The sequence below is a fragment of the Artibeus jamaicensis genome, unplaced genomic scaffold, assembly GCF_021234435.1.
Source record: "Artibeus jamaicensis isolate MK-2021 breed Jamaican fruit bat unplaced genomic scaffold, CSHL_Jam_final contig_467, whole genome shotgun sequence".
In the NCBI taxonomy this organism is placed as follows: Eukaryota; Metazoa; Chordata; class Mammalia; order Chiroptera; family Phyllostomidae; genus Artibeus; species Artibeus jamaicensis.
In genome coordinates this window covers 9,360,773-9,387,557 of record NW_026521845.1, presented here as the reverse complement: position 1 = coordinate 9,387,557, position 26,785 = coordinate 9,360,773, and the positions used below count along the sequence as shown (strand labels likewise).

General features: G+C 44.0%; 1 protein-coding gene across 3 annotated transcripts in view; it reads right to left on the bottom strand.

The window, feature by feature from the left end:
* Nucleotides 1-6,354: 6,354 nt before the first annotated feature.
* The window catches only part of TGFB2 (transforming growth factor beta 2), a 67,799-nt gene continuing 47,368 nt past the window's right edge, over nucleotides 6,355-26,785 (bottom strand). Inside the window, exons 4-8 of one of the 3 annotated variants that reach the window (XM_037140647.2) lie at nucleotides 15,060-15,192; nucleotides 14,827-14,937; nucleotides 12,974-13,151; nucleotides 11,727-11,880; nucleotides 6,355-8,949 (exon numbers count right to left, since the gene is read on the bottom strand). In XM_037140647.2, the coding sequence (XP_036996542.2) occupies nucleotides 8,791-8,949; nucleotides 11,727-11,880; nucleotides 12,974-13,151; nucleotides 14,827-14,937; nucleotides 15,060-15,192 (735 nt within the window). In that variant the 3' untranslated portion in view covers nucleotides 6,355-8,790. The remainder of the gene's footprint in view (nucleotides 8,950-11,726; nucleotides 11,881-12,973; nucleotides 13,152-14,826; nucleotides 14,938-15,059; nucleotides 15,193-26,785) is intronic. The other 2 variants (XM_037140648.2, XM_037140649.2) reach the window with 2 other exon arrangements.

Genomic DNA, 26,785 nt, shown 5'->3' with positions numbered 1-26,785 from the left:
TGAGCATTGTTCAGAGAGATCCTCTTGCTCATCTGTAAAGAATGCACTGGAGGGAACAAGAGAAAAGGCAGGCAGACCTGTTTCTTAGAACAGCATTGACTGAGGACCGCACACAAGGGCCTCTTGTAAAGGTTTAAGCAACAGCCAGTCATCGAGGGGGACAACTTTGTGTACCCTCCAATAAATACTCCCCGTACTAAAGACGGCAACACAACTCCCTCTCCTGAGGGCCAAACACAGATCCCCAAACCAATTTCTTTAAAGACTGTGTGGAAAATGCCACAGTGCCCATAAAACATGGAAGTCTATTTCCTTCAAAAGCCGGAGACTTCTGCCTCATCACAGACACAGATTAAGGCAGAATTTTGTTCTGAGAGACCCTAAGTTAAGGTAAATGCTTCTAGAAACATTCTCACGTCTGCTTCTATATGACTAGATGGTTATTTCAGAAACTCATCAAAGAAACTCACTGTCCCACTTGATTTATGCAAATGGGCTCACAATTCTTCACTGTCTCGTGAATTGCTTGATAACTACCAAATGGAGAAGTTTTTATCTAGGTCAGAGTTCCTCAGTCTCACCAATACTGACGTTTGGGGACAAGTCATTCTTTCTGGAGGGAGCTCCCCGTGCACTGCAGCAGGATGACAACAGCCCTGGCCTCTGCCCATGGGACCAGTAGCACTTCCTGAGCTGTCACAACCAAAAATGTCTCCAGATCTTGTCGCAAGTCCTGGCGGGCAAAACTGCCCGCTGTGCAGAATCATTGGCCTCCATGGAATAAATGAGCTCTGGGCGGTAAATCAAGAGACACACACTTAACAAGTTGTAGTGATGATTTTGTGGGATGGTACTGCTGGAATCAAAAGCAATGATAATAAGAATTATTTGGTGGTGGTTTCTTGCACACCAATCTCTGAGCTCCCGGGGACCAGACCCGGATACTCCTGGCTGTAGAGAGGGATGGTGGGCAGTGGGATGAACACCAAGCCCTATCAGTGGCTTTTCTGTCTGCAGAGACAACCGCAGGCCATCTTTCTTTGGCAGGAAGAGCAGTGTATCAGTCCTTCAGTGCAACGTAGCGGAGTTGGGCTCTCTCCCCCACAGGGCTTTATAGTCCAGCCTCATCTCTGACTGGGGAATGGAAGTCTTTGCCCATTCAGAGCCTCTGGGGGAGGAAGCATCCTGGAATGGAAAGAGTCTTCCTTCTCCATCATCTCAAAATCAGGCCAAAATCGTGGCTCCCTGACCAGGTTCCCGAGTGTGGCAGCAGTCACAGCATCTTTAGGGTTTCCCTGGAGTGAAATCACCATACAATCATAACCTAACAAGGCCAGACACTTGGCCTGTTTTGTTTACATTTGTGGATCTATACCCTAAAATCTAAATAAAAATCTGGTGTATAAGATAGGCTCAGTGATTATTTGTTGAAGGAATGAATCAATGAAGAGATGCTTCTTGCTCTCTGGTACGATCATAGAAAAATGCATGGGGCCAAACTATGAAACAGAAAAAAGAAAAGCAGAGAAAGCATAACAAAGGGCTTTACAGACCCCTAATCCAACACAATCCAACACATTTTACTGGAAGAGACGCCTAGAACATCAAATTGTCTCCCTGAGTCCCAGGCTGTGTGTCAGGGGCAGAGTTGGGGCTACAATCCCACCTCTTGCCTTCCCTCAATTTAACAAACACTGGGTGACTTGTCAGGAGCTCAATTATGTACCAGGCCCTGGAAACACAGGCTGAGTCAGGGCCACTTCAGAATAGGAGACAGGAGATTGGGACAGCTCCCAGTTCTGAGAAGGGCCCCTGGAGTGGGATATGACCATTTCCCAAAACCCAGCACAGCAGGGCAGAGACAGAGGACAAAGAGGCACTTTTCCCAGTCACCTCATTTATGCAGCCAACACTTGGCTTTTCGAGACCCTGTGAAAGACAAGGGCACAGTGGGATTCCTCCTTCAAATCTTTTGCTGGAGGTTAAGCCCAGCTGAGCAATTTGTTTTGTCTTTCTCCTGACATTTGTTTAGTTGCCTTGGTGTTGTACATCCAACTCTTGACTGAGTGTGCCTTGCACATAAAGTAGGTGCTCTGTGTCCCCCATCCCCTTCCCTGTCCCTGTTCCTCTGTCTTCTCCTCCCTTTCGCGAGCATTCATTGGTCTCACTATTCCACGTCCCTGCTCAAGGGTCAATACATCAAATGAATCCTAGAGCCTCATAGGCCCAGAGAGCAGGCTCGTGGTTGCCAGGCAGGATAGGGGTGGTGGAGGGTGGTGGGCAAACAAGGTGATGGAATTAAGAAGCACAAGTTGGTGGTTCCAATACAGTCATGGGGATGTAAAGTGCGGCGTAGGGAATATAGTCACTAATATTGTAATAACTATGAATGGTGCCAGGTGGGTACTGGAAATATCTGGGGGAACACTTTATCAAGTATATGACTGTCTAACCACTGTGCTGCGCACCTGAAACTAATACAAAATAATATTAAATGTGAACTGTAATTGACAAATAAAATTCAAAAAAATCGATCCTAGTGCCTTGGGGTTGGAATTGTTTTCTGTGCTACATGATTAACAATACTGGAATTTAGAAATCACACACACACGCACATGCACACAGGTATTCCTCATTCTACTGCACTTGTAGACATGGATTTTTTAACAAATGGAAGGTCAGTGGCAACCCTGCATCGAGCAAGTCTATCGGCGCTGTTTTCCCAACAGCATGTGCTCCTGGGTGTCCAGGTGTGTGTACCATGCTGGTCACACAATGATGAAATCACCTAGCAATGCGTTTCTCAGAACATATCCCTGCCATTGAACAACCCATACTGTACCTGTCAGTATACCTCTCCTTTGGGAAATCCTGCAGGGATAATCCTGCACTGTAGCCTACAACAGGCAAACCGCATTGGGGGGGGGGGATTGCCAGGACCCCCCGTGGAGCTCCTCAAGGTCACCCTCACCAGCTTCTATCTGTGTCTCGCCATTTTTAGCCATCAGAACCCCACTGATGGTTTCTGGGAACATCAGGATCTGAATGAGGGAAGATGGGCGTGCGGAAATGTGAAATTTGGTATTTTGCCAACTGAACCTCCACTGCTCAGCTTCAAGTTCTGCTCAGTTTTCTGTCCTGTTTAACTTCATTTCAAAGGAAGAAATTAGTGTTCCCCCCAGGTTTGGGGATGAGCCAAACTCTATGACTTCACACCGCCTTTTGAGCAGAATCAGATTGCATAACTTCTTTGGGTGTTCGCTCCCAGTACCCTGAGATTCAGAACTTACTATAGGACTCCGAGGGGAGATTGGGCCCAAGGAGAGGGTTTCCGCCACCAGGGCTGGCCGGAGCTTTACGGTGTCACCTGAGCATTCCATCTGTGTTCCTTCAGTCGGGTTGGCATCTGCGGAAGAGAAAAATCCACTTGGGCGGAAAAGCCTGAGAGATTATTTTGGGCCTTTTTCTTTACCACTAATGTTTTGCCTTGCTGTTTAATTATGTCTGTTCTCCGAGGCTGAATAGTTTTACTCATTTTGATCATAGAGCACAGAGTCTCCCTCAGTACGTCCTGTTCCTTTCACGAGGTCTCTGCCCAGTGACAGGAATACACTCAATGTTCCACCAACAGCCATGACTTCCCGAACTAAACAAACCAACTAGAGAGGCTTTCAGGGAAAGAAAGACACAATCAAGAAAAAAACTAAAGCGATTCTTTCACTTAAAAAAGCTAGTTATTCATTTCTATTGATAGGATGATCTAATATTTCTATGAATGGCTTCTCCAACCTCATGGGATCTGGTTATATACCATATAGCTCTATGGTATGTGACTATATTCCAATGTTTCAGGCCAGGTATAAAAGGTCACACTTTCTCCATTGCCTCTGGCCTGCAATGTTAATAAAACTAGAGTCTTATCTTCCTTTGTTCAGCATAGAATATGTGGTTGCAGGAATGAGAAGGGCAGAGACTAGGAACAACTGATTTTGTAGATTCACGATAGAGATGGGATCCAGAGTTTGCTGGAATCACAAGGTAACAGTCTAGTCGAAACCCAGGCCTGTGTTAGCTTCAACCCCAGGGAGTAATTTACAGTCAAGTTCTTGAAGCCTGCAGTGTTGTGGCTTTTTGCTTTTATAGGCCCTTTCTAAGGCTCTGAATCTAATTTTGTACTTGTAATTTTGATTCTTAAAAAAAAAACCCCACAAACTCTCACTTGTCTAAGGGAGACACATATGTCATTTTAAATTTCCTGGTAATTATCCCCAAAGTCAAAAGACACAGGAGAAATTGATTTTAGTAATATACTTTAATGCCATATATCAAAAATAGTCTATTTACATATGTCATCAATATAAAAATGGATGAGACATTTTCTATGTTTTTGTAGTGTTCAAAATCTGACGTATAGTTTACATGTTTGGAATATCTCAGTTCAGATCAGCCATATTTTCATATTTTAGTTACTGGACAACCACCTTTGGTTAGTAGCTAGTGTTTTAAACAAGAAGTTCTAGACTCTCCTCTCACAAACAGAGTGACCTTGGACATGTAATTTAACCATTCTATGTCTGCTCACTTCCAGTAAGAGGGAGTTATATATATTTTTAAACCCTAGATCATGGGGTCAAATACAAGGTTAACTAGGTTAACAGAGAACCGTACCTAGTAAGTGCTCTGCAAACCTCAGTTACCATCATCACCATCTCGGGAAATAGGTCTTTCAGCTAGCCACTTGGTCTCTTCTACTTTGAATTTCAGTTGGTGGACTTAAGCAAGGTGTAACATGAACATTTCCCCACTGTTTCAAACAATCTCTGGCCAGTCAGTCATGTAACCAAAAGGTTAACAGATAGGGTGACAGAATATTTTCAGGAATAACTGATGGCTTCACCCATTTAGGAGGTTCAAGTCTGGGGGGCTTATATCTTCAGTATCAACATGCAGAAATTTGGGCCCAGGTCACAGCCTGACTATAAAAGGCTTGTGTCGATAGGGTTATCAAAAAGCCAAAAACAGAATACGCTGGGAAATATAGTGTGAAGACTACCATTTGGATTGTCAACGGCAGGCCAAACACTAAGCCAAGTATTTTATAAAAAATATAAATGCCCATTTACTTACCAACAAAATAACTTGAGCATGCAAAGCCGTGGAAAGCTGGGAGTCTCATCTTCATTTTTAAGATAAAGATACAGAGGGTCAGAGTGGCTCACAAGGGCATGTGGGCCAGGGTAATCAACCTGACACTGGCCCTCTGTAGAGAAGCACAAACTCATTGTTTTAGAGTGAAAGACTTCCTCTCTGCATTGAGTGTAAAAGTTGAAACACAGGTGTTGGAAAAAAGAGCCATTTTCTCTCCTACCTGAACACTCGGCCCCGATGGTATGCTTCTCCGTGGTGGTCATACAACAGGCACTCAAGAGTTCTTTCCTTAGATAAATAAAGCGAGACAACCGGATGGAGCCACAACTACTTTTTTTTATTAGTGCTATTTATTAAGAGTTTGGCAAGGTACTTGCAAAGTCTGGTCTTGCAGGAAACAGCCAAGGAAACGCGTGGAAATAGGATTTTTTTTTTTTTTTTTTTTTTTTGGTGCAGTGGTATGGGTGAAATGCAGAAAGGAGTAGCAGCTCCCAGAGACCAACCCCAAAGAGCACGTGGCTCTTGTTATATCTGGCTGGCGCAGCAACAGCCCAAGTTATGGGGCTACAGGGATGTCGTCTAGACCAAGTCTTCTGGCTCTGGGGTTGGCAGGACACGGAACCAGAAAGCCAGAGCACGGTCCAAGCATCTCTCTGCATTTTTTCTGGTAGACAGTCAAGCTGGATGGAAATGAAATTTCAAACAATTACCTAAGAGCAATAAACAAGAGACTAAAAAGACGGCACAGGACTTTCTTCAGTTCTTGATAGATAAGTCCTGGCTCTGGAGCTATAAAGCATGACCTTTCCGAAAGTGTGGATCCTGGAGGGGAAAAAAAAATAACACGAACCACAAGAAAAATGCACCATTGTAAAGATGGTCTGGCTTTTCCAGCTGGAGGTCATTGCCATTGCCTTAGAGGTGTACTCTGGGCTCAGCCACGGTGCCACAGCAGGAAAAACACATCGACATGAAATTGAAATAATTTATTTACCACTAGAGCACCACAAAAACAGACATACATCGTGTTAAAATACAGCGTAATCAGTCATCAAAATACAAAACAGCTATTCTTATACTCCATTTTTTTAAACCATGCCAACCATAAAATACTGCTGCCTAACACATAAAAACTGCCCTTCCCCCACCCCGAATACTAACCTTTCCCCCATCCCCCCTCCTCCCGCCCCTCCCATGGCAATATTTACTTATGGGAAATAAAGACCTTATAGAATCCCCAAACTAAAAAAAAAAAAAAAGATTCAAGAGATCTTAAAATAGAGCATTTAAAATATTATCAGTGCATTCATGAGGAAAGACAAAATAATACGAAACAAAATGTCATTACTATCTGAGAAGAAAATACCTGCAGAAATAAAAGTGATTTACATAGAATTCATAGAAACGTGGAAGAGAAAATAAATCAACACGCTCAAATGTGGGATTGGGGTACATCTACCACAAGGGGTGTTCGCTAGTGTGGTTTTCCATCTCTTGCCTTTCCAGTTTTCAAACTTGTAAATCCAATTCATCCCTTTCATTAATGGTCAGGAAGTTCCCCCCCCAAAAAAAGTTTACTATATCAAACAGCTTCCTTTGGATTTACCCTCACTGTACTGCTTTTTAAGTGAAACTGCAGATTCCATTGTTTGACCTATGAATTTTTATCTTAAAGCTAAATAAAGAACAACAGGAAAACCGACACCTTCTACACACTGTGCCCTAAGGTTACTGCCTCGGCAATCAGGTAGCAAATCATTTATTAAAGCAAAGTAAGTGCTAGTCGCAGATCTAGAGAACACACTCATTCACAGGGAAAAATATATTTTGATCATGGGAGAATTTGGTTTGTGCCTTTTCGACCTTCCTAGGATATCTACAGAAACTGTAATTGCAATGAAATAAATGAAATGATTTGTGCTGACCTGTATATTTTCCTTAAAAAAAATCAATGAAAAGGCAAGTCTTTCTATGGAACCCTGAACACTCCAAGCCTAATGAAAGTAAAAGAAGTTTCCTATGAACTGTCTGCTTTTTGGTAACAGGAGGATGCTGTACGAATACTGCTGGAGTCAGGTGAGAGAGAAGCCTTCCTGAACTCAGTCACCGAGTCTCAGTCAGGTCCAAAAGCCCTTGTCAAATGAAAACATTTCACTTCATTGTCTCTGTATCTACCTTTGTCCCAAATCTTCCTAAAACTGAAGCTTTTCAATGTCTGAATTGATTACTAATGATGCTTGGAAGATGAGGGAAGATGACTGAACTCAAATCTATCTTTTCCGTAACAGAAAAAAGGACAAGCAGACTCGGGTAGCTTATGTTATAAAAATGGCCAATTTATAAAGAACAGTGGAGCAAATATTATGAAACGTGTATTTTTAGTGCAAGTCAGAATCTAGGGGCTTTACTCAAAAATACTAGCCAGCTAAAGGAAACACAATTCTGAGTGATTGTTAAAAGAATAAAAATAAAAAGCCCAAATTTAAGTCCGATCTAAATCAGAGTTGACATTATTACAGAACATTAAAAATATGGTAAAAATTTACACATTACACGCAAAGTAGTTAATGTTTTGATTTAATAGTTTGCAAAAAAAAGTCTGCAGATGTGTTTCCAATTATACTGGCTTCTACACTCATCTATTGTAGTAATATAAGTATGGTTACATATACCAAGACTAAGAAAAACCTATGGCATAACTAGACAGCAAGAGTTCTAGGTCTGAACTGTGACGAGTATGTATCAAAACATTGCAACATTTCACGGGTGGACTAAACTGACAAAGAACCATTTACAACTGAAAGGCAGAAAAAAATCTTACAGACTTATTCTGACTGAAATTTCCTTTATTAACAGGCTTTTCAGCTTTGAACCTTACAAGAAGCTTCGGTAGGCAGTTGGTACATTGCATCGCTTCCAGGGTCTTTATCTTGACACGGACTTGCTGGACCATCTAAGAACTCATTGGGTTTTCATCCCACTCATCTGGCCTTTTTTTTTTTTTTTTCCTGGCTCGTTTGAGTTCAAGTTCCTTAAACCATCCATGAGTTTTCTGGCAAAGGATTTGGTCTCCACTTTATACACCTGTTTTATTTTCTGAGGGCAATGAAATGTTCATTATATAGTAACACACAATAAATAACTCACTGTTAACTCTAAGAGTAAAAACGGGAAGGGAGTCTATTGCATAGCAATACAGAAAAATCAAGTGAGGCCCGGGGTTAGGAACGTATGTACAGCAACTCCGCTTAACGGGATTTTCCTGTTTCGTTTTTCTTTTTTTCTTTCACATAATTAACACTAACAAATTCTTCCAGTGTTTATTTTTTTTCTTTAAAAAAAAAAAAAAGGTTTTGCTTCTCGTCTCTCTCACTTACGGAGTAGGCGAAATGTAGAATAAAGCCTTTTACATTTTTTTTTCCTTTTGTTTCGAATGCCAGTTTTCACAAACGGAACACAAACTTCTGAAGTGTTTGAACTAGTACCGCTTTTTCAAAGAATTTTTTAACACTGATGAAACAAGGCTCTCTTATGTTTCTTGTCCTGAATATTGTTATTGTTGTCATATCATCATCATCATCATCATCATCATCATCATCATCATCATCGTGTGATTATCGTCTTGCCACTTTTCCAAGAATCTTAGCTGCATTTGCACGACTTTACGATCATATTAGAAAGCTGCTCAATCTTGGGTGTTTTGCCGATGTAGTAAAGAATGGTTAGCGGTTCTAAATCCTGGGACACACAGCAGGGAGAAGCAGATGCTTCTGGATTTATGGTGTTATATAAGCTGAGAACCTGTAAGAATGCCAGAGAGAAAAGACAACAAAAACAGAAAGGCAATTAATTTTTAAAGAATCATTCCCTATTCTTATCAGCCATAGCCCTGATGGGCTATTGAAATAAATTTTGGTTTACAATTCCCTTGTCTTTAGCCCCAGTCACGGTCAAAATGGTACATGTCCCTAGTAATCAATGAATTCATTGGTTTTCTACAGAATCCCTTTTTCATACATTGCAGACAAATGGTTCTTTAAAAGTCAGAATGGACAAAATTGCTCCTTTGACTGATTTTACAGTTCTTCCAGTAAGTCCTCCCTTTGATCACTATTTTGCTATATATACATTTCAGCCTTTCCAAACAAATGGTTCTCTTAGTATTTGGTGCTGTCGCCAAACTTCTTTGTTACTACAGTTGTTTCATGAATGTATATTCTTCCTTCCCATTCGGAGAAAATTTTCTGTGAGGTCAGACACTTTTTAGATTTTGTTCTTACCTTATAGTAATTGTTCTCTGGTCTGATAAGACTCATGGGCAAGGTGAAGAAATGAATACACGGATAAGTAAAAGAATAAAACTTTTTACTGATACTTCCATCAGAGTTTCGCTCTACCCTTAGGTACAGGAAAAAACAAAACTCCTGTCTGCAGTGTAAAATCTTTCTATGCTAAGTGTCTTCCCGGGTCAGTTTAGTGTGGTGTCACCCAAATTTTCATTTAAAAGAGAAAAAGATAAGCATGGTAAACATGCAATACAAGGTATAGGTGATACACTATAGAATTGTATACCTGAAACCTACAGAATTTTATTAACCAATGTCACTCATATAAATTCAGTAAGTAAACAGGGAAAAAGACTTTTCACTTATCCTTGCTTCATCAAAAGCAATCTGTATTTTAATTGTTCACTTTCTTACATTTGGCTTCCAACAATAACACAAACAAGAGTCCACCCTCCATTCAGCTCTGCAGTGGCTGGCCAGCCCTAAAACAGATGGAGGAGAAAGTTCCACAATCCACCCTGAACCATGAACCCCCTTCTTTCTCAAAGGGGAACGTGACTTTTACCAGGGCAAGTATGTAGGTTCCCCGGTGATGACAGTCATTTCCAAGGATGCCGTTAATGTGTTAGGCAAACAGCAAGTGACCTTTTCCTCGAGATTCACTGTGATTTTTTCAGCCCAAGACAGAAGATCTGTTCAGCACGGCAACACTGCCTACTTTATGAAGCTACCTCTGGCTTCTTGGGTAGCTGTCCAAACCACATATTTGCGCCCATGACAGTTATTCTTCCTCTCTCCTTGGAAAACAAGCACGGGCTCTGCCTTCACACACTCCCTCTGTGTATCTGGGAGGGGGAATTATGTTTCTACTTGGCAACGGGACCTTGCCCACATTACAGCTCCCGTTGCCACGGTCCAGAGGAAGCCGCCTGGCCGGAGAGCTCGGACAGAAGGACAGGCATGAGCAAGCCTCTCTCACGGGGCCAAGCACATGGTCAGCGCCCGGTGCCAAAATCTACAGGGGACTTGGGAAAACAGCTGAAGGAAGGTTGGGGGGCGTTGCGTGGGGCGTATTTATCAATTTAAAATCCAGCATATGGAGGCATTTATAAATAAATAGACTTCGTGTTCCATGAACGCATGATTTTTCATAGGAATTAAAGAGGAATTTGGAAACTACGGATTGTCTAAAATAATTGATAACCCTGGAACTCTTGAGTGCAGCTGAATGCCTTTTGTGATCTTGGCGGTAGCTTCACTTTCCTACCCTGCAGTGAAACCGATTTTTCTAATGCCTCTTTAATAAGGAGACTTAGAGAGGTGCAACTCCAACGGCAGCCACGCTGCAGGAGGGAAATTCAGTAAGGCGGAGCCTTCCGGGGCTTCGTCATCAAACAAGGAGCCTGCCTTCCAAGCTTTGGTTGTCACCACTGTCTGATCTTGGGCAAGCCACCTACATGATATGGATTCTCCTCTCTCTGGAAAAGTGAGAGGTTTGGATGAGATAACCAGGTGGCCTCTTTCATCATCATGCACCAGACAGAAGCATTTGGACAAATACCATTATTACATAGGAAAGGTCTTTGCTAATCTGGGCTGGGAGCCCTGGTGCCCAACCTAAGTCGGACTTTGGAGGTGGCCTGTCCTCACAGATCACCTCTGTATTCTTCACAGGAACTCTCAAGTTTGGCATTATTTCCTCTAAACATACTTTTGGGTGGAGACATTCCTTCTGACCAAAAAGAATTGAGGTTCGAAGAAGCGAAATGATCTGCTAATTGTCAGAGGCTAGTGATTCGCTTGGCCAAAGAGTCTGCTGAAGCCTCGGTGTTCTTTCTTTCCATGTTACCACCTGGCACCAGGACAACTGGAATTCATCTGGAAATACAGCTGACCTTTGAACAACACATGTGTGAACTGCGTGGGTCCACTTAGATTCAATACGCACACAGTCAGCCCTCAACATCTCGGATGTTCGCTTCCGCATATTCAACCAATCACAGACGGGGAGGGCCAACAGTAGGCACTGCCCTATCCCAAATTATATACGGGACCTGAGGGCCTGCAGATTTGGATATCTGTGAAGGGTCCTGGAAGAAATACCTTGTGGATACAGAGGGATGACTGACATTAACTCTTGCAGAAGTCAAAAGTGGATTACATGGATTTTCAACTGTGAGTGTGTTGGGCAGTCAGTGCCCCTAATCCCTGCATTGTTCAAGGGTCAGATGTTATTGGCAGGTACACAGGAGCAAGTCAAGAAGAGAACAGACAAGTCGGCCAAACACTTACCCGACTGTGCTGAGTGTCTGAGCTCCATAAATATGGGCACGCCCCAGCGCAGAAGTTGGCATTGTACCCTTTAGGTTCATGGATCCATTTCCACCCAAGATCCCTCTTGAAATCAATGTAAAGTGGACGCAGGCAGCAATTATCCTGCACATTTCTGTTAAAAGAAGAGCAATGGAGATTTTAAAGCTTATTTTTTCCTGTCCCTCACCCCAAACAGAAAAGCGACTCATTCATTGATTCGACAAATATCTATAAACAACTATCACAGGGCAGGTCTTAATGGTTTTACTGTAATCTAAGTGACCTTGGTGATGGGGGATTAGGGTGATTAGCTGAGATGACTTTCCCTTTGTAATTCTCCACCATGAACCCCTTGAACATGACTTTGAAAATCAAGCCTTTCCTATGATTGACTAGATAGAAGCAGAGAGTGGCTGATGGAGACCAACCTCTTTCCAACCAACGCTGCACAGAGCGGCCATCCAGCCTCAAATATAAAATGATGAAGCACAACAGTTATTTTCAAAGCTCCACCTCAGGTATTTTCCTTTGAAAATAAACCCTTTGTTTCATGTCATGATTCTTAATCGAGGAATGAACCAAAGATCAAGAAACATGGCATCTTGCTTAGTACAAACACTAGCCCTGACCACCCCAAAATGCCACGTCCCTGTGAACTTTAACACTGTGCACCTAATCAGGGAGGACCCCTCCTGGCCACACAGCTCTGGAAATAGAGAGAAAGCTCCCCTCTCAGCAGGCTTGCTAAGAAACCGCGGAAGCACACTCACACTCTCCCTCCATGGACTCACGTGGGAAAGGGAATAAATCTGCGTTGCCCTCACTTCCCACATATCCTGTAGCTAAAGACGTGACAAAGAACACTGTCCTTCCATCTCCCTTGTCTCCGTTACTGGGAAAGCGCTATGACCGTGGGCCCTGCGCAGTGAGGACCAAGGCTCTGTACAGGTGGCGGGTCTCCCTAACAAGGCCCACTTGCTCTGGGGAGCAGAGAGCTGATTTTCTCCTTCCGCCCCAAAGCGCTTCCCAAGGATTTAGGAGGTTGATGAGTACAACACACAAATAACAATGGCACTCAGCCTCTGGGGAAGAGCGATATTAGGAAATGTGACGGCCACCCCGTTCTGTGCCTGGCCTTACGCGGTGTGTGCGGGTCAAAGAATGGGCAAAAGCGGTACAAGAGTTCCCAGATGCAATTCCTTCGTGTTATTTTTGTTTTCTTTTACCTAAAGCAATAGGCTGCATCCAAGGCGCGCTTCTTCCGCCGGTTGGACTGTTGTGACTCAAGTCTGTAGGAGGGTAACAACATTAGCAGGAGGTGTGGGGTCTTCCCACTGTTTTTTTTCCTAGTGGACTTTATAGTTTTCTGATCACCACTGGTATATGTGGAGGTGCCATCAATACCTTGAAAAAATGCATTTGGGTAATCAACATTTAGCTTTACCTTCATCAAGTATTATCAGCCCTATTTTGTTTGTTTGTTTATTTATATTGTCACAAATAGCAGTGATGACTGGCAACGGTCACTCCCCACAGAAAGAGGTATGGTACAACAGGACTACGGCAGGTGACAACGAACACTGCTAAATGGGCCTCTTGTCTGCGGGCTGTTCAGGGTCCAAGACAGGGCTTGGTGGTTCCGAAAGTCACTACAGAAGAAGTCTTTGACCTCTAGTCCCAGGGCAATCTAGGCGGGTGATTTGAGTCGCCTCAGTGCAGGCTGCGTCCAAACCCTCCCGGGACTAAATACACAGCAGCAGAACCTGCCTGGTCCCCCCAAGGCTCACTCTCTTCTTGGGACCACTGAACACAAAAGCCTTTCCTAAGGAACATAAACTAAGCCTGACACTGCCTTGCAGTGAATTAGGTCCCAGTGAAACAGAAGCTGCCCTTCCCTAATGCTATCTTGGGAGGCTGGGAAGGAAGGGCTTTTTCACGGAGTTTACGACATCCGTAACACTTCCCTGGGCCCGTCTGAGAGTCAGAAACTCGAGCACCCCAAAGCCCTCGTGGGAGACTGCCAGTTTCGGCATTTAATCTCCTCACGGGGGGAACCCTGAGGAGGTCTGAGAGTGAAATAAACCCCTCGACCCCTGGGAGGAGTTTTCCATGAGCTAAGGCCACTGCAGCCTTCTGCACGTGGATGCTGTCACTTAGGGAAAGGAAGTCAGCTCCCTGACCTGGCGGCGCTGCACCCGTACATGGTACCCACTTCCCTTTCAACCTCTTGTCATCCAGTAACTCGTTATCTAACAACCTTTGGCTCTCGCCAGGTGGCTCAATTGTTTGGAGCATCGTCCAGTACACCAAAAGGTGGCGGGTTCGATTCCCAGTTGGTGCTCATAGAGAAGGCAACCAATTGATGTCTCTCTCTCACATTGATGTTTCCCTCCCCCCACCCACTTCCTCTCTCTTTGAAATCTATAAAAAACATACCCTTGAGTGAGGAGTAAGAAAACCCACTTTAACACACCATTGGATGCCCATGTACTGTGGGCATCTCCTTATTGTCCTTGACTGTGGCTAATTCACTAACAGGTGAGCAAGGGCCTGGAGGAAACTATGACCTTGTTACGAGTTTATAAACTATTGTACAAGTCTGATGAGGAAGGCAGTCAAAACACTGGGCACCCGTTAGCCAACGTGAAGTGGTCCCCTACACGGGAGTCAGCTGAAGGGGCTGTGGAGAGAGGGGACCTCCCTCTTCTCTGGCATACAATTGTGGGGTCCTGATGCTGGCTTGGGGGACTTGCTTGAATGCTTAGCATAGATGGAAAGCTGGCTTGCTTAAGTGAAGAATGCAGAGCTTAACTATTGAACAATGTGAAGGGCTGATCCGTCAGTCAGTATGGCCACGTCATCCCTGGGCATTGAGCAGCATAAACTAGGAAGCAATTCCTTTCTTCCAAACCTTTCTGCCTTCACATATCTCCCTCAAACCATATCTTGGACCAAACTAGTGACACTCCCCAGGTCTCCCCAAACAATCCCACTTTTGCATGTGAACTGACTTCATCCCCCGTGAGATTAACAACATAGGCCCTCCTCACTGCGCCGCATACGACCAGGTTTCACTTACCTGCAAATCTTGCTTCTAGTTCTTCACTTTTATTGGGGATGATGTAATTGTTAGATGCTACAAAGGTGCAACAGGGACAGTGTAAACTTATTTTAAATCCCAGGTTCCTGTCTGGAAAACATAAAGTCAAGGAGATCATTTGCATGCACATCTATGCCCTTAAAGCTGCAGCCAACTTGCAATAACTTAGGTCACTAAGTATCTGGGGGGGGTCAACAGAGGGTGGGGGTTACCTTTATGGTGGAGCCACTCGTGCACAGCGTCAGTCACATCAAAGGAAAGCCATTCCCCTTCGGCTCTTGTTTTCACGACTTTGCTGTCGATGTAGCGCTGGTTTGGCGATGTTATATCCTTGGCTTTGAGAATCTAGAAGAGAGAAGAGGGAGGGACAGAGCTCAGTTGGCATATGAGCAGCAGGACAAAACCAGAGCTGGAAAGGTCTTCCAGCTCACTATTTAAATTTAGCTTCACTCTCGCGTCTCCACGCAGTGTCCTCACAAAAGCGTGGCCATGTGCAGAAAAACATCACACCAGGCCATTCGCCATGAAAAACAGAGCTACTAAATCAGCTGTGTGTTAGGATAAAGGTGTCAGGAACCATAAAGCCGAGTGTCTAAAGGAAAGTGACAGTAATTATTTTACTTTGCTGACATAAGCTTTGCAAGACGTCAGCCATAAATTCTGCACTGCGAAGGTAATGGTTTTGTTATTCTGTTTCCTGACATTTAATTTGGGGAGTTGGGCTGTGGGGAGGGGTCTGGGTCAGAGGGCCCATGCTCACCCTCCACAGGCCCCTGGATTATAAATCTTCTGCTAATAAAGAGAGGAGGGTGCTGACCCCAGTTCCTAAATCCACTGGCATTACAGAACACAGCATGCCTCGGCTCTTGAGGTACGTCTCGAGCTGGGGTTTTTACTCTCAGTGTGACTTGCTATGATTTATAAAGAGATTCCATATCCTACAGACTAAGAACAGCTTTGGGCAGGAGAGGTCTGGCCCAGTGCGTGGTGCAAGTCTGAGACCAAGTCAGCCTGAACACTAAGATTTAGAAGGATGCATTTACTTCAAATAAATAAACAGTAACCACCGAGGTTCTTGAATTTCTGTAGGAAGTGAATATTGTTAGGGGTTAAAAAAAATTGTCTTTAAATAGCAATGCTCTATTTCCTTTTTTGGGGGGAGGTATTAGGGTGATGCGTTAACAAAATTGCCTGGGTTTCAGGTGCACGATCTTACAAGACCTCATCTGAACACTGTCAGGGTGTGTTCACCATGCCCAAGTCAAAGGTCCGTCCATCACCATTTATTTATCCCCACATCCTTCCTTCCACCGCCTTCCACCCACCTCCCTCCAGCAATCACCACACAGCATTTTCGGAGCCAGCCAAACCAGGACCCTAAGTCTCCTAGATATGGCCCCCCTACCCGGAGCCGCAGCCTGCCTCTCCTCAGGGTTTAGAGGCTCAAGTCCCTTACTGTTTTAGATCGCCCGCCTGACATCGAGTCTGACTCCTCCGTGGTCATTTCAGACAGATGGCTTCAGGCTCTACAACAGGTTCATAAGCTTCCCCGGGGAATGTGACTTCAACCTGATGTCATTTCAAAGCACAGTGCGTGATTTAATTGAATGGCTATCTGAATGTCTAGGAGATTTATTTACTCTCCTTTAAACCTTATAAAACAAACACGAATAATCTTCCTGTGGATTTTAAAATATACTTCTCTTCTGTGTGTATATATGATCTGTCTCAGGTCATTTGGCAACAAAGGCGTCCTATACTATTTAGCATTACAGCACATTGGGTCTTTTATTTTCTGGATTAAGCAAGTTTATAAAAGGAAAGAGATTCATACAGCTGGACTTGGAAGTGCTAGTGTGAATTTTAGACAAACCCTACTAGCAGACCTTGCCATTGAGGTTCAGCAAACCCCACTAAGTGGAGAGAATCTAATCAGGGCTCTTCCAATTCTCTGGGAATTAAAGAAGCAAAAACACATGACTTGAGGGCTGGGCAAAGCTGGGTTCCGGCCTTGGTGCATGCTATTTACTTTAATGTAATTCTCAAAACTGCTGTAAGGTTGACTAAGAAAAGCCAACTCCGGGAGGTTAAGTAGCTCTCCCCACGTCTCACGGAGAGCAAGGGTAGAGAGGTCTCCGAGCAACGCCATCCTTTCCCCACTTCGGAGCCGGCTTGTGAAGGCCACAGAGTGGTGGGAGTCGGGTTGGAACCTGAGTCCCCCGTACCCTCTTCCAGGTGACAGAGAACGTGAAATGGTCGAGGCCAAGATTTTTAATGTGCTTACAATCACTGTTGGTACAAGATGAAAATATGAAATGTGGAATGCATGCAAAGTTAATGCTGATAACTTTAAAAACCAAGCTGAATGGCTGCCCATCCTCTGAAAACCAAGCTTTGCCTTGAAAACACTCCCCGTTGGGCAAATAAGATACCACCTACCCAGTTCAGAGTAAATGGTATACTTCACCCAATCTAGGATATCAATGATAAAACAATGGTGGAGAAGTTTCCACGTACTACCATCTGCCTCATGCCTAAAAACAACTAATATACCCAGAACTCATTTTTTTCTGAACATTTTCCCCCAGCTGACCTCCTATAAGGATGCATTATATTATAATGTTTTGTATATCTTCTTTGCTCCTAATTAGCACAGTGTGTGTTTTATTCATGTTCATATCCTTAACATTTAGACATACTGTCTAGAACAAAACATTGCTTTCATTGTTGAACTATACATATAATATGTATTACTATATCTGTGATATACTTGTATAGACATAAATATAATAAATACAAGTATATGTAGTCTCAGAATTTTAAAAATAAATTATGACCATATCAACCAAATAGGCAAGAAACGCAATGGAAAATCTATGGAAATTCTTCACCTTACAGTGAAGGAATAAATCTGGATGATCTTGCCTGAAAAGTGAACCAAACAAGAGCAAAAATACTCTGAAACATTTTCCTTTGCAAAATCTCATTAGAGGGTAAGTGCCTTCTTAGCCACAGAACCAACACTGGTAAGTTCTGACAATGAACAACTCGGTATTGTCATGTGGGTAAAAGATCCTCTATATATTTTTTACTAGTTCAAGACCAAGCCCATTTAAACCACCTAAGAAAGACAGAGAACCAACTACATGTTTCTGAAACATGGAAGTGACTTGGGTTCTGTGGGCTTGCTGTCTCAAGCTTTCTGGCCAAGGAGTTGTTAAAACTCACTTGTTGCCGCTTAACTCCATTCTTCCTGGTCCAGTCCTCCGTGCAAACAGGAAACGGCTGCTCTCCATCACTCAGAGAATATCCCTCCTATTCCTGGAGGCTATTATTAAGTCCCTCCCAGCATGTTCCAGAACTAACTCTCTCTCTCTCTCTCTCTCTCTCTCTCTGTAAGCTACATAAACCCAGTTCCTGAAGCTGACACTTAAAAGGGCAGTTTCCCAAACCTTTAATCGCATGGGTCTCTAACAAAGATGAAGGATGCTATCTAAAAGTACACCTCCCCCAGCTTCATGATTTGGCTTCAGAACTGGCTAGAAAACCTTCTAATCACATCTCAAAGTCTCCAGTCTTGACTTCAAAAGTATCTTCTTTCTAAGAATAGGCACAACCTCCTTATTCCGTTTACCTGACACATGTCACCTACGCTAAATGGAACTGTAAGGGAAGAAACCAACCTGCTGCCCTTACCCGACAGTCCTTTCTTAAACTCAAGACTTTATACAAAAATGGCCAGACCGGTCAGTCAACCTCCCATTCTATTTTAGCCTCGCTATCTCTGCCTTCCCCTAATCTCCCAACGAGTGTGTTGTGAATATACAGGTGTTTTCTGTACAACTACAGGTGTTACTAAATTTCTTTATATATCTTTACCTGACAAAGAAAATCTAGTTGAATAGTAGAAACTCTCTCAACAACTGGCCCAGTTAACCAGTATGGGGCATCGGTTCTGCCATATGTATTAGCTGATGCCCACTGAATGCCGAGCCTCATTGCTAGAAAGCACCTGTGTAGTAAGTTCCAAGCAGGTCTGGCCTCATCGGTGGAGCTGTGCACTTAGTGGGTAGCAACTGTGTATGTTTCTAAACCTGTTTATCATAGTTGGCCTTGATATTGTAATTACACAAGTTAATTAAATGGTTTAGAAACTGATCAAATGCAGGACCAAAAGTAAAGAAAGCCATCGCTTTTTTTCTTTTTTACTCTGGTGGAGTGCCTTAGAAAATCTTCATAAAGATAATTTGCTCAATTTTTTTTTGTAAAAGTTTGGTGATTCCTAAAAAAAAAAAAGAAAAGGGTAAATGTAGATTACCATATGATCCATCAGCTCTGCTCACAGGCGTATACCCACAAGCACCAAAAACATGGGCAGAGACCCGTACACCAGTGCTCATGGCAGTGTTAACCTGCAGCAGCTGAAAGGCGAAAGCGACCTAAGGGTCCATCCATAGATACCCATAGAGTAGAACTTCATTCAGCTGTAAAAAGGAAGTGCTGATACGTGTTAGGACATGGGTGAGTCTTGAAAACATTAGGCTAAGGAAAATAAGACAGGCACAGAAGGACAAGTATGTGACTTCACTTCTCTGACGTACCTACAGCAGGCAACTTCATAGAGATAGAAAGCAAAACAGAGGTTCCCAGGTGCTGTCGATGAAATGTTTCTAGAATCCTTGGCTTTAATTGACATTTTTCTTTAAGTAATAGAACCACCACTATTCCTTACTGAGTAAGAGAGCTTCTAATACATTGAAAAGGAGCTTTAGCTGTCTATCATTTAGCTACCACCCACAGTGATGTTGGAATGTTACCTTCACTATGTTATCTATATTATATTCAAATTACCCACATATCACCTTTGGCAAGCCTCTAAGCTCTTCACTGAATTACAAACTCCCTACATGAAAGGATCCATTCATCTCTCTGCCATGGGAAAGTGGCCAATCAGGGAGTGGATAGAGGCAACAGTCACTGGTGTTATCCAATAGTTCGGGGCAATAAATAAGTAAAAGAAATAGTAGTCTAGATGCAAAATTACAGCTAGAAGAAATCTTAGTCTTAAAGGCATAATGCCATAAATTGACTCAGGGTTTGGCCTGGACTCGAAGAACACCCCTCCCACTCCTATGAGGCATTGCAAAGAGCTACAAGAAAATGTTGGAAACTCTACCTTACCTTGCATACTCAGACATCAACAGACCTACAGGTGAGCCAAGAAGCCAAAGCAACCAGACTCCTGATGGAAAGGGAAACTTCCCCATGGGGCGGCCGAGAAAACCTGACACCAGCTTCACTAGCGTCAGCGCACCTTGGTGTTGTCTGAAATGCATGGAATGCTTTCAGTGTGGACATACGCCGTGGCTCACATGGGTTAACAAACCGGCAAAACACACACTGTGCTGGCCATGAGCACCATCCTCTCGGATCTGCCTGACTTTGAGTTATGGACCTCAGCATCACAAACTGCTCGTGTTAGAAAGACACAGAGGAGTCATCTGCCCCCAAAGAATACGCTGCGTTCTCCACCATCTCGGTCTCCGAAGACTTCTCCCGAGGTGTGAGGAGCCCTGGCCCTCTTTGCCGACGGACCAGCCATTCCATTTCCTCTGTGGTCCGTGAGATTTCTTAGAGAAACCCACGTGTGTGTAGAAGTCATCAGTGTACTGAAAAGGTTCCTAGGCTTTGAAGTCAGGCTAACACATACCATCATGTACTGATCCACGACCTTCTTATTTATGAAAAGGTTGATAAAACCCGCCCATATTTTTTTTAGAGAATTAAATGACTCAGAGAAGGCAGAGAGCCTATTACATTGCCTGGTATGCAGTGGATGTGAATGATTATTATAATCAAGTCACTTACCTGGTTTAAATCTTCCAGAAGCTTCTGCCGTCTGGCGAATGAACTTCAGATTCCTTAGATCAGTATTTAAGACACAACTAGCCACCACCCTGTCATCCCAGATGTGCCTCTCCTTTCTGGAATCCCAATCTAAACAGTGTCCCTAAACCATATAGTTTATGTCCCAAATGCTCTGTTTAGATGAGTATCCCTACTGGAGTGCCCCCCTCTGATTTTTCTCCTAAAAATGAGACACATTGTAGAACAACAACAACAACAAAAACCCTTTCTGTTATTTCTTCACTCTAGCTGAAAAATATAAAATTTAAAAATTTTTAATTTTTTAGTAAAAAAATAAAAAAATAAAAACTCTACTTTTACTCCAAAGGCCAGTGTTCTTATCTAGGCTCCCCAAGCAATTACTGGTTGGGCTGAGCAGTCAGCCCCTGGCCCTCGGTGGCTTCCAGGGGAGAGCTGTGTGTGTGTCAATGTTGATCTCCAGGGGAGATGAAGCCCCAAAAAGACAGAGGGGAGCAAAGCGTGGAAGCCTCCAGGCACCCTGTGTTCTGGTTTGCTGACGGTAGCAGCTTCAAGAAGAGGTGTGCGTTGCTTTCATTGGGAGGAATCTGATGCTCTGGTTGGAAATCTTGATAATCCCACTTCTACTCTCACACAGACAGACATCGGCGCACTCTTGGCTTATCTGCAGGAGAAACAACTGATTCTCTCTAGTCCTTCAACATTCATCCTCCAGAAGCTTTCACGGCCTGGGGAGGAGCCTTCTGTGCTCATGACAAAACAGACGCCTGTACACTCCACAGAGATTATATATATAACATTACACACACACACACACACACACACACACACATACACACACACACAAAAGGAATCATTAGATAGCAACTTTGTACTGCATTTTACCCTTTCTAGTTACTATACTGCGTTGTGAAATGAAAATTAAGGAGAAAAGCCAAGAAAGAGAATTTCCAGAGAATTGGAACTTAGGGATGTGGCTTTCCTTCCACTGGGGCATAAACGCAGCTCTGTGTTCCTGCCTAACAGCAACCCCTAGAACAGGGCCGGGTCAGCCTGGGGGTACGGAACAAGCCGACTCGTGGCCTGATTACCCTCGGGGACCTCACCGGCTCTGCATGGCCATGGCCTGTAATCACCACGGTTCCTTTGTAACTGCGTCCCCTGGGAGGAGGTGAGGAAGGAAGGGTTGCCTCACCAGAGCTCCACCACGGCCTCAGAGCAGACTCCTGCGGCATTCATGCCAGCTTCCAAAGACAGATGCGCATAGAAATACAGCCTCTTCGGAGCTCGGGTGTCTCCATCACTGTGTCAGTTTATTGTCTCTGTCTGCACACGGTGCATAGTTCCGATGGGACACCTGTCCACGCGCAGTTAGGATGAAGGATGGCATATGGAGAGCTTTATGGAAATGACACACACAGGCAAGTCTCTCTTTTGTGACAAAAACACGTTACATTTCTCTATTGTTGCTTGCTTTCCCTTTCTCCACAGATGGGCCTTTGTGCGGACTGCGTGTGTGCGTGAATGAGTGAATTCATTTCTGCAGGTGGAGGATGAAGGAGCCCTTTGTGTGATCGGAAGTCCCTCAGAAGCTGCAGCCCAGTCATGTGCCTGCGACCAGTATCTATAAATCACGCAGCAGAGAAGGAGACTCAGCTGGCCAAAAGTCACATGAGCACAGGCAAGGAGAGAAACATGCGGTACAACAGCTGATGGCAGGCTCAGAAGGGAAACTGAGTCAGGTTGGTCCTTAAGGCTGAGCCACACGGCCTGGGACGATGGATTCTGACAATCACCACTGTTTCCTGCCTCAGGGTGGGAACCGGCCTCCTGGACAAGTCTTTCAGGTTTCTGGGGCTGTATCTTCCGGTTTTCTTATTTGATCTTCCTTTCCAATCCCACTCTGACCAGACACTAACACACTTATACCTGGGGAGCACACTTCTAACACCCTTTCCTGCAGCTGCCCCTGCAGTTTGCTTCCTACTTTCCTGAGGTCCTATCTTCAACTCACTCTGCGTGCAGTGGTCTCATTCCGTTGCCGATGAGCAGCAATGGAACTTCCTGGCGACCGATACACGTGGGGCCTCTTCGGTAATTTCAGCCCCTGGTTATATTCAGCTGAGCACTTTGATTTAGGAGGTGTGACTATAAAGTAACGAGTCTAAAAAAATGATAATGTGTCTGGTTTTTCTACAAACATGCAGGTTTATAGGTTACCCAAGAATATCAGTTTCATTAATTGATTATGTCATATTTTAATTACATGGTCGTTACCCACTTAATCAATATTAGTTGTGAATAAATAACAGAGAATGGGTATATATATATATATATATATATATATATATACACACACACACACATATGTGTATGTTTCTATTTCTTTTTTATATAAATAGAAGGACATCTTTAAAACAAATGTGGCAGAATTTCTAAATTCAGTAAATGAATGGCTGTTCTCATAACCCTGGATCAGAGGGGACCCTGTCCATCAGAGATGACTAATGTCATTACAGCATCATTTTATAGCCACAAGCCAACTCCAGGGGAAACAGAACCCGCGTTCCAGATGACGAGCAAACCTGGGTCACCACCCACTCCTTCTGCACCCAGCGTGCCAGACCCTTACACAGAAACTCATGGGACAAGAACAGCTATCCACATTTTTTGATGGAAAACTGTGGCTCAGGCTGATGCATGATTGCTAGCTAGAAAGCTAGCAATCTGCCAGAAAGCTAATGAGAAAAGGCAGCAGGTGAATTCAGGGCTGATGGGCAGCAACGTTTCTCTTCTTTCCTGTCCTGGGCTGCTCATCTGCAACGGAATGAGACCATTGCACGCAGAGTGAGTTGAAGATAAGACCTCAGGAAAGTAGGAAGCAAACTGCAGGGGCAGCTACAGAGAACCCAGACTCTGCAGCTGCAGGGGCCAGGGCGAGTGCTCATTTTTAAAAGGTCTCGGGCAGATTTTAAAGTTAAAGGACGGTTTCTTTACAAAGTTCAACTTCAGTGCTTTGGAAGTGGTAATAATATTGAATAATAATAGTAATAATGGTCACCATTGAGTAGACCGATATTCTGCTAGGAGCATCCCTATATTCTCTGCCTTACAAAGTCCTGGTCCAGTAGGTGCTTGTGTCCACAGTTTGCAGGTGTGGAAACCGCCTCCATGATATGACTGCCTCTGACTCCCCAGAGGGGCAGAGCCACACTTTGAATCCACACCGGCCCAACTACAAAGCCCGTGGCTAGTTTGGTAAAGTGGTCAAGAGCGTGGCCTCTGGGGCCAGACTGCCCGGGTTCTAATCCTGGCTCTGCCTCTTTGAAGTTGCACAGGCAGAACAAGTTCCTCAACTTCTCTGTGCCTCAGTCTCCCCATTTGTATGATGAAGATAATAACACTCCCTACCTTCTAGGGTTACTAAAAGGATTGAATGAATCATTCTACACAAAGCACTTAAAACAGTGCCCAGCCCGTGGCGAGCTGTACTAGCAATGATTGCCAGCGTTGTTGCTGTGTCCCATCACAAGAACACGGACAGGTAGTTCTGACTGCATGATGATCCACATTGTTTCGAATACAGTGGGACAGAGCTGCTATTCTCATGAGTTTTGGGGTTCTGTCTGCTCACCAGACCCTGGGTCACGTCATCCCCAATGCAAATGATAACCCTCTGATTTCCATAGGAAGCAAGCCTGTCATTCAACCAGGTTTTAAAAAAAAACCCTGGGATATTAATAGCCTTGTGCAAACAAAGTGTTTATTATACCTTACGCCTTTTTTTTAAGGGGGTTACTATACAGTGTGTGCCTCCCAGGTGGCGTTGGGGTGAGGACCGGTGTCAAGGGCATGACGTGCTGTAAAATCCTGTCCAACAAGCAGCACGGTCTACCATTCCATCTTGTTGTTTTCCAGTAGCACTTTCTGCAAAGTCTAATTGAACAGACAGTCGGGGATTTTTTGTCTGACCTCTTTTTAGTTTATACCCTGTGGGGCAACATGGGAAATGAAAGCTGAACTCTGTGTACGCACGTGTGTGTGACAGGCACACACATGTGTTTGGGGTTAGGAAAAGAGGGATATTTTCATGAACTCCCTTAGTGCCATGCTCCCCAAAATGTTAGGATCCCCCACCTTCATTTGGCAGGTATAAGGCACCTTAAAAAGCAGGCCAGTGCCATCAACCTTGAGTTTTCACTCTAAACTTTTAGGGCTGTGCATAGTTTGAAGTTGTTTGCAGAGATGATATATGTGTGTATAAAATGATCATGATGAAAGTGGCTGGCGATTCACTTCTCACACTAGAATCTCTGCTTACTTAGTTGACTCCATAATCACCACTTCCCCCTTTTATCTTCAATACTGAATATCACTTAACATTTACTATACAGCTTGAAACCAAAAATAAAAGGATGTGAGTGGCTTAGGGTCGAGCCACTGTTTTGTAGATCTTTGCAACTGGTCCCTAAAAATGCGATTTCATCACTTTTGACAAACTGGTGATTGTCTAAATGCAAGTTGAAACCGGCATTCAAGTCCAGTTCTCGAAGGAAGAGGTCAGAGAAGGCAAGAGGACAGACTGTATTTTACTCTCCTCTGTCAATGTTTTTACAGAGCATTTTGTACAGGGTGGAGTTCCCTGGTCAAGGCAACTTCAACTGAGGCTGGATGTCTTTTTGTCCCCAAAACTCAATGGCCACATGGTTCCTCCTAGGGCCACAGTCAGGAAATCTAAGGTTCCTTTGAAATCTATGAGTTTAACTTCAGTACATCCACCTACTGATTAACAGAGACCCATCCACCGACTGCAATCTACCAGGCTCCTTGGTACCAATATGGGCCGCCTCACATCAGCCCTGTGCAAAAATTTGACATGTTTCTCCTGATGCTTGATGCTGTGTGAGCCCAGTACATCCCATTGCCTCCTAGTGAGTTCTTTTTGCATGAAGGTCTTTGTGGTCTGAAGCAAATAAGTTCATCTTAAAAATAACCGGGCAACTGACTTTGGCAGGTGATTCCGTTGAGGGCAGTTTCTCTCAGAGTCACAAGGCTGAGAAGTCAAAATTGAAGGAAGGGAACTAACACGTGTTAGTGCCCCCTCTCCATGTGGCAGTTCTACATAGTGTTTCATGTGCCCCTCACAATGAATAGCAAGTGAGTTGGGAATTATTAAGAAAATGTAGGTTACGAGGCCGGTGCCACTGAACCCTGCACCACGCTGCCTCACCAAGGGTGAACAGACAACACAGAGGTAGTCGTCAAATCCCAGGACACGCTGAAACACAACAAAGGTGGTCCTAAGAGGAATACAATAAAACACGATGCCTCTTGGCCTGCTCCTATCTCTGATTTATTCAGATATCCCTGCTGATTTATTCAGATATCCCTGCTATAAATATTGGTGGGCTCAATAGAATGTCCTGCTTCAGGCAGATCTCCTTGGAATTATGTGCCTGTTCACCCAAGGGGCCCAACCAAAAACAGCAGGCTGCCTCCAAACTTTCAGAACTCCCTTTCTGGAAGAAATGAGTCCTGCGGTATTTCTCTGGATACTCCAGATTTTGCTCTAAGAGTGCCCTCAAGTATATCTAGATTCGTAGAAAGAGCACACTGTTGAAATGCAAATTACAAGTCTTTTCCTCCACCAGATACTGAGCAATTGGAAAACGGAGGCTGAGTCGGATTTACCTCCAGCTGGGGCACCAGTTACAGGCTGATGCTAGGAGACACACAGAACTGAAGATTACTACTCTCTGTACGGGGTCAGCGCAGCAGATGAAAGACGGCTACAGCTTCTTCAAGAGTCTTCCCATCAAGAGATGGGGTCTATTTCCTTTCCCTTTGAGCCTGGACCATCCTAAAGCTCATCTGATCCACAGAATAAGGTGAAAGCAATGCTCTGTCAGTTCGGGGCCTGGTCTTCAAGAGGATTGGCACCCTATTCCTTGGACACTTGGACTCCTGAGGCTGACCGTGTCTCCATGGAAGACCTCATGGAGACACCCTGAGACCACCTGCCGAAGAGTCATTCCACCCGAGCTCCAGCCAC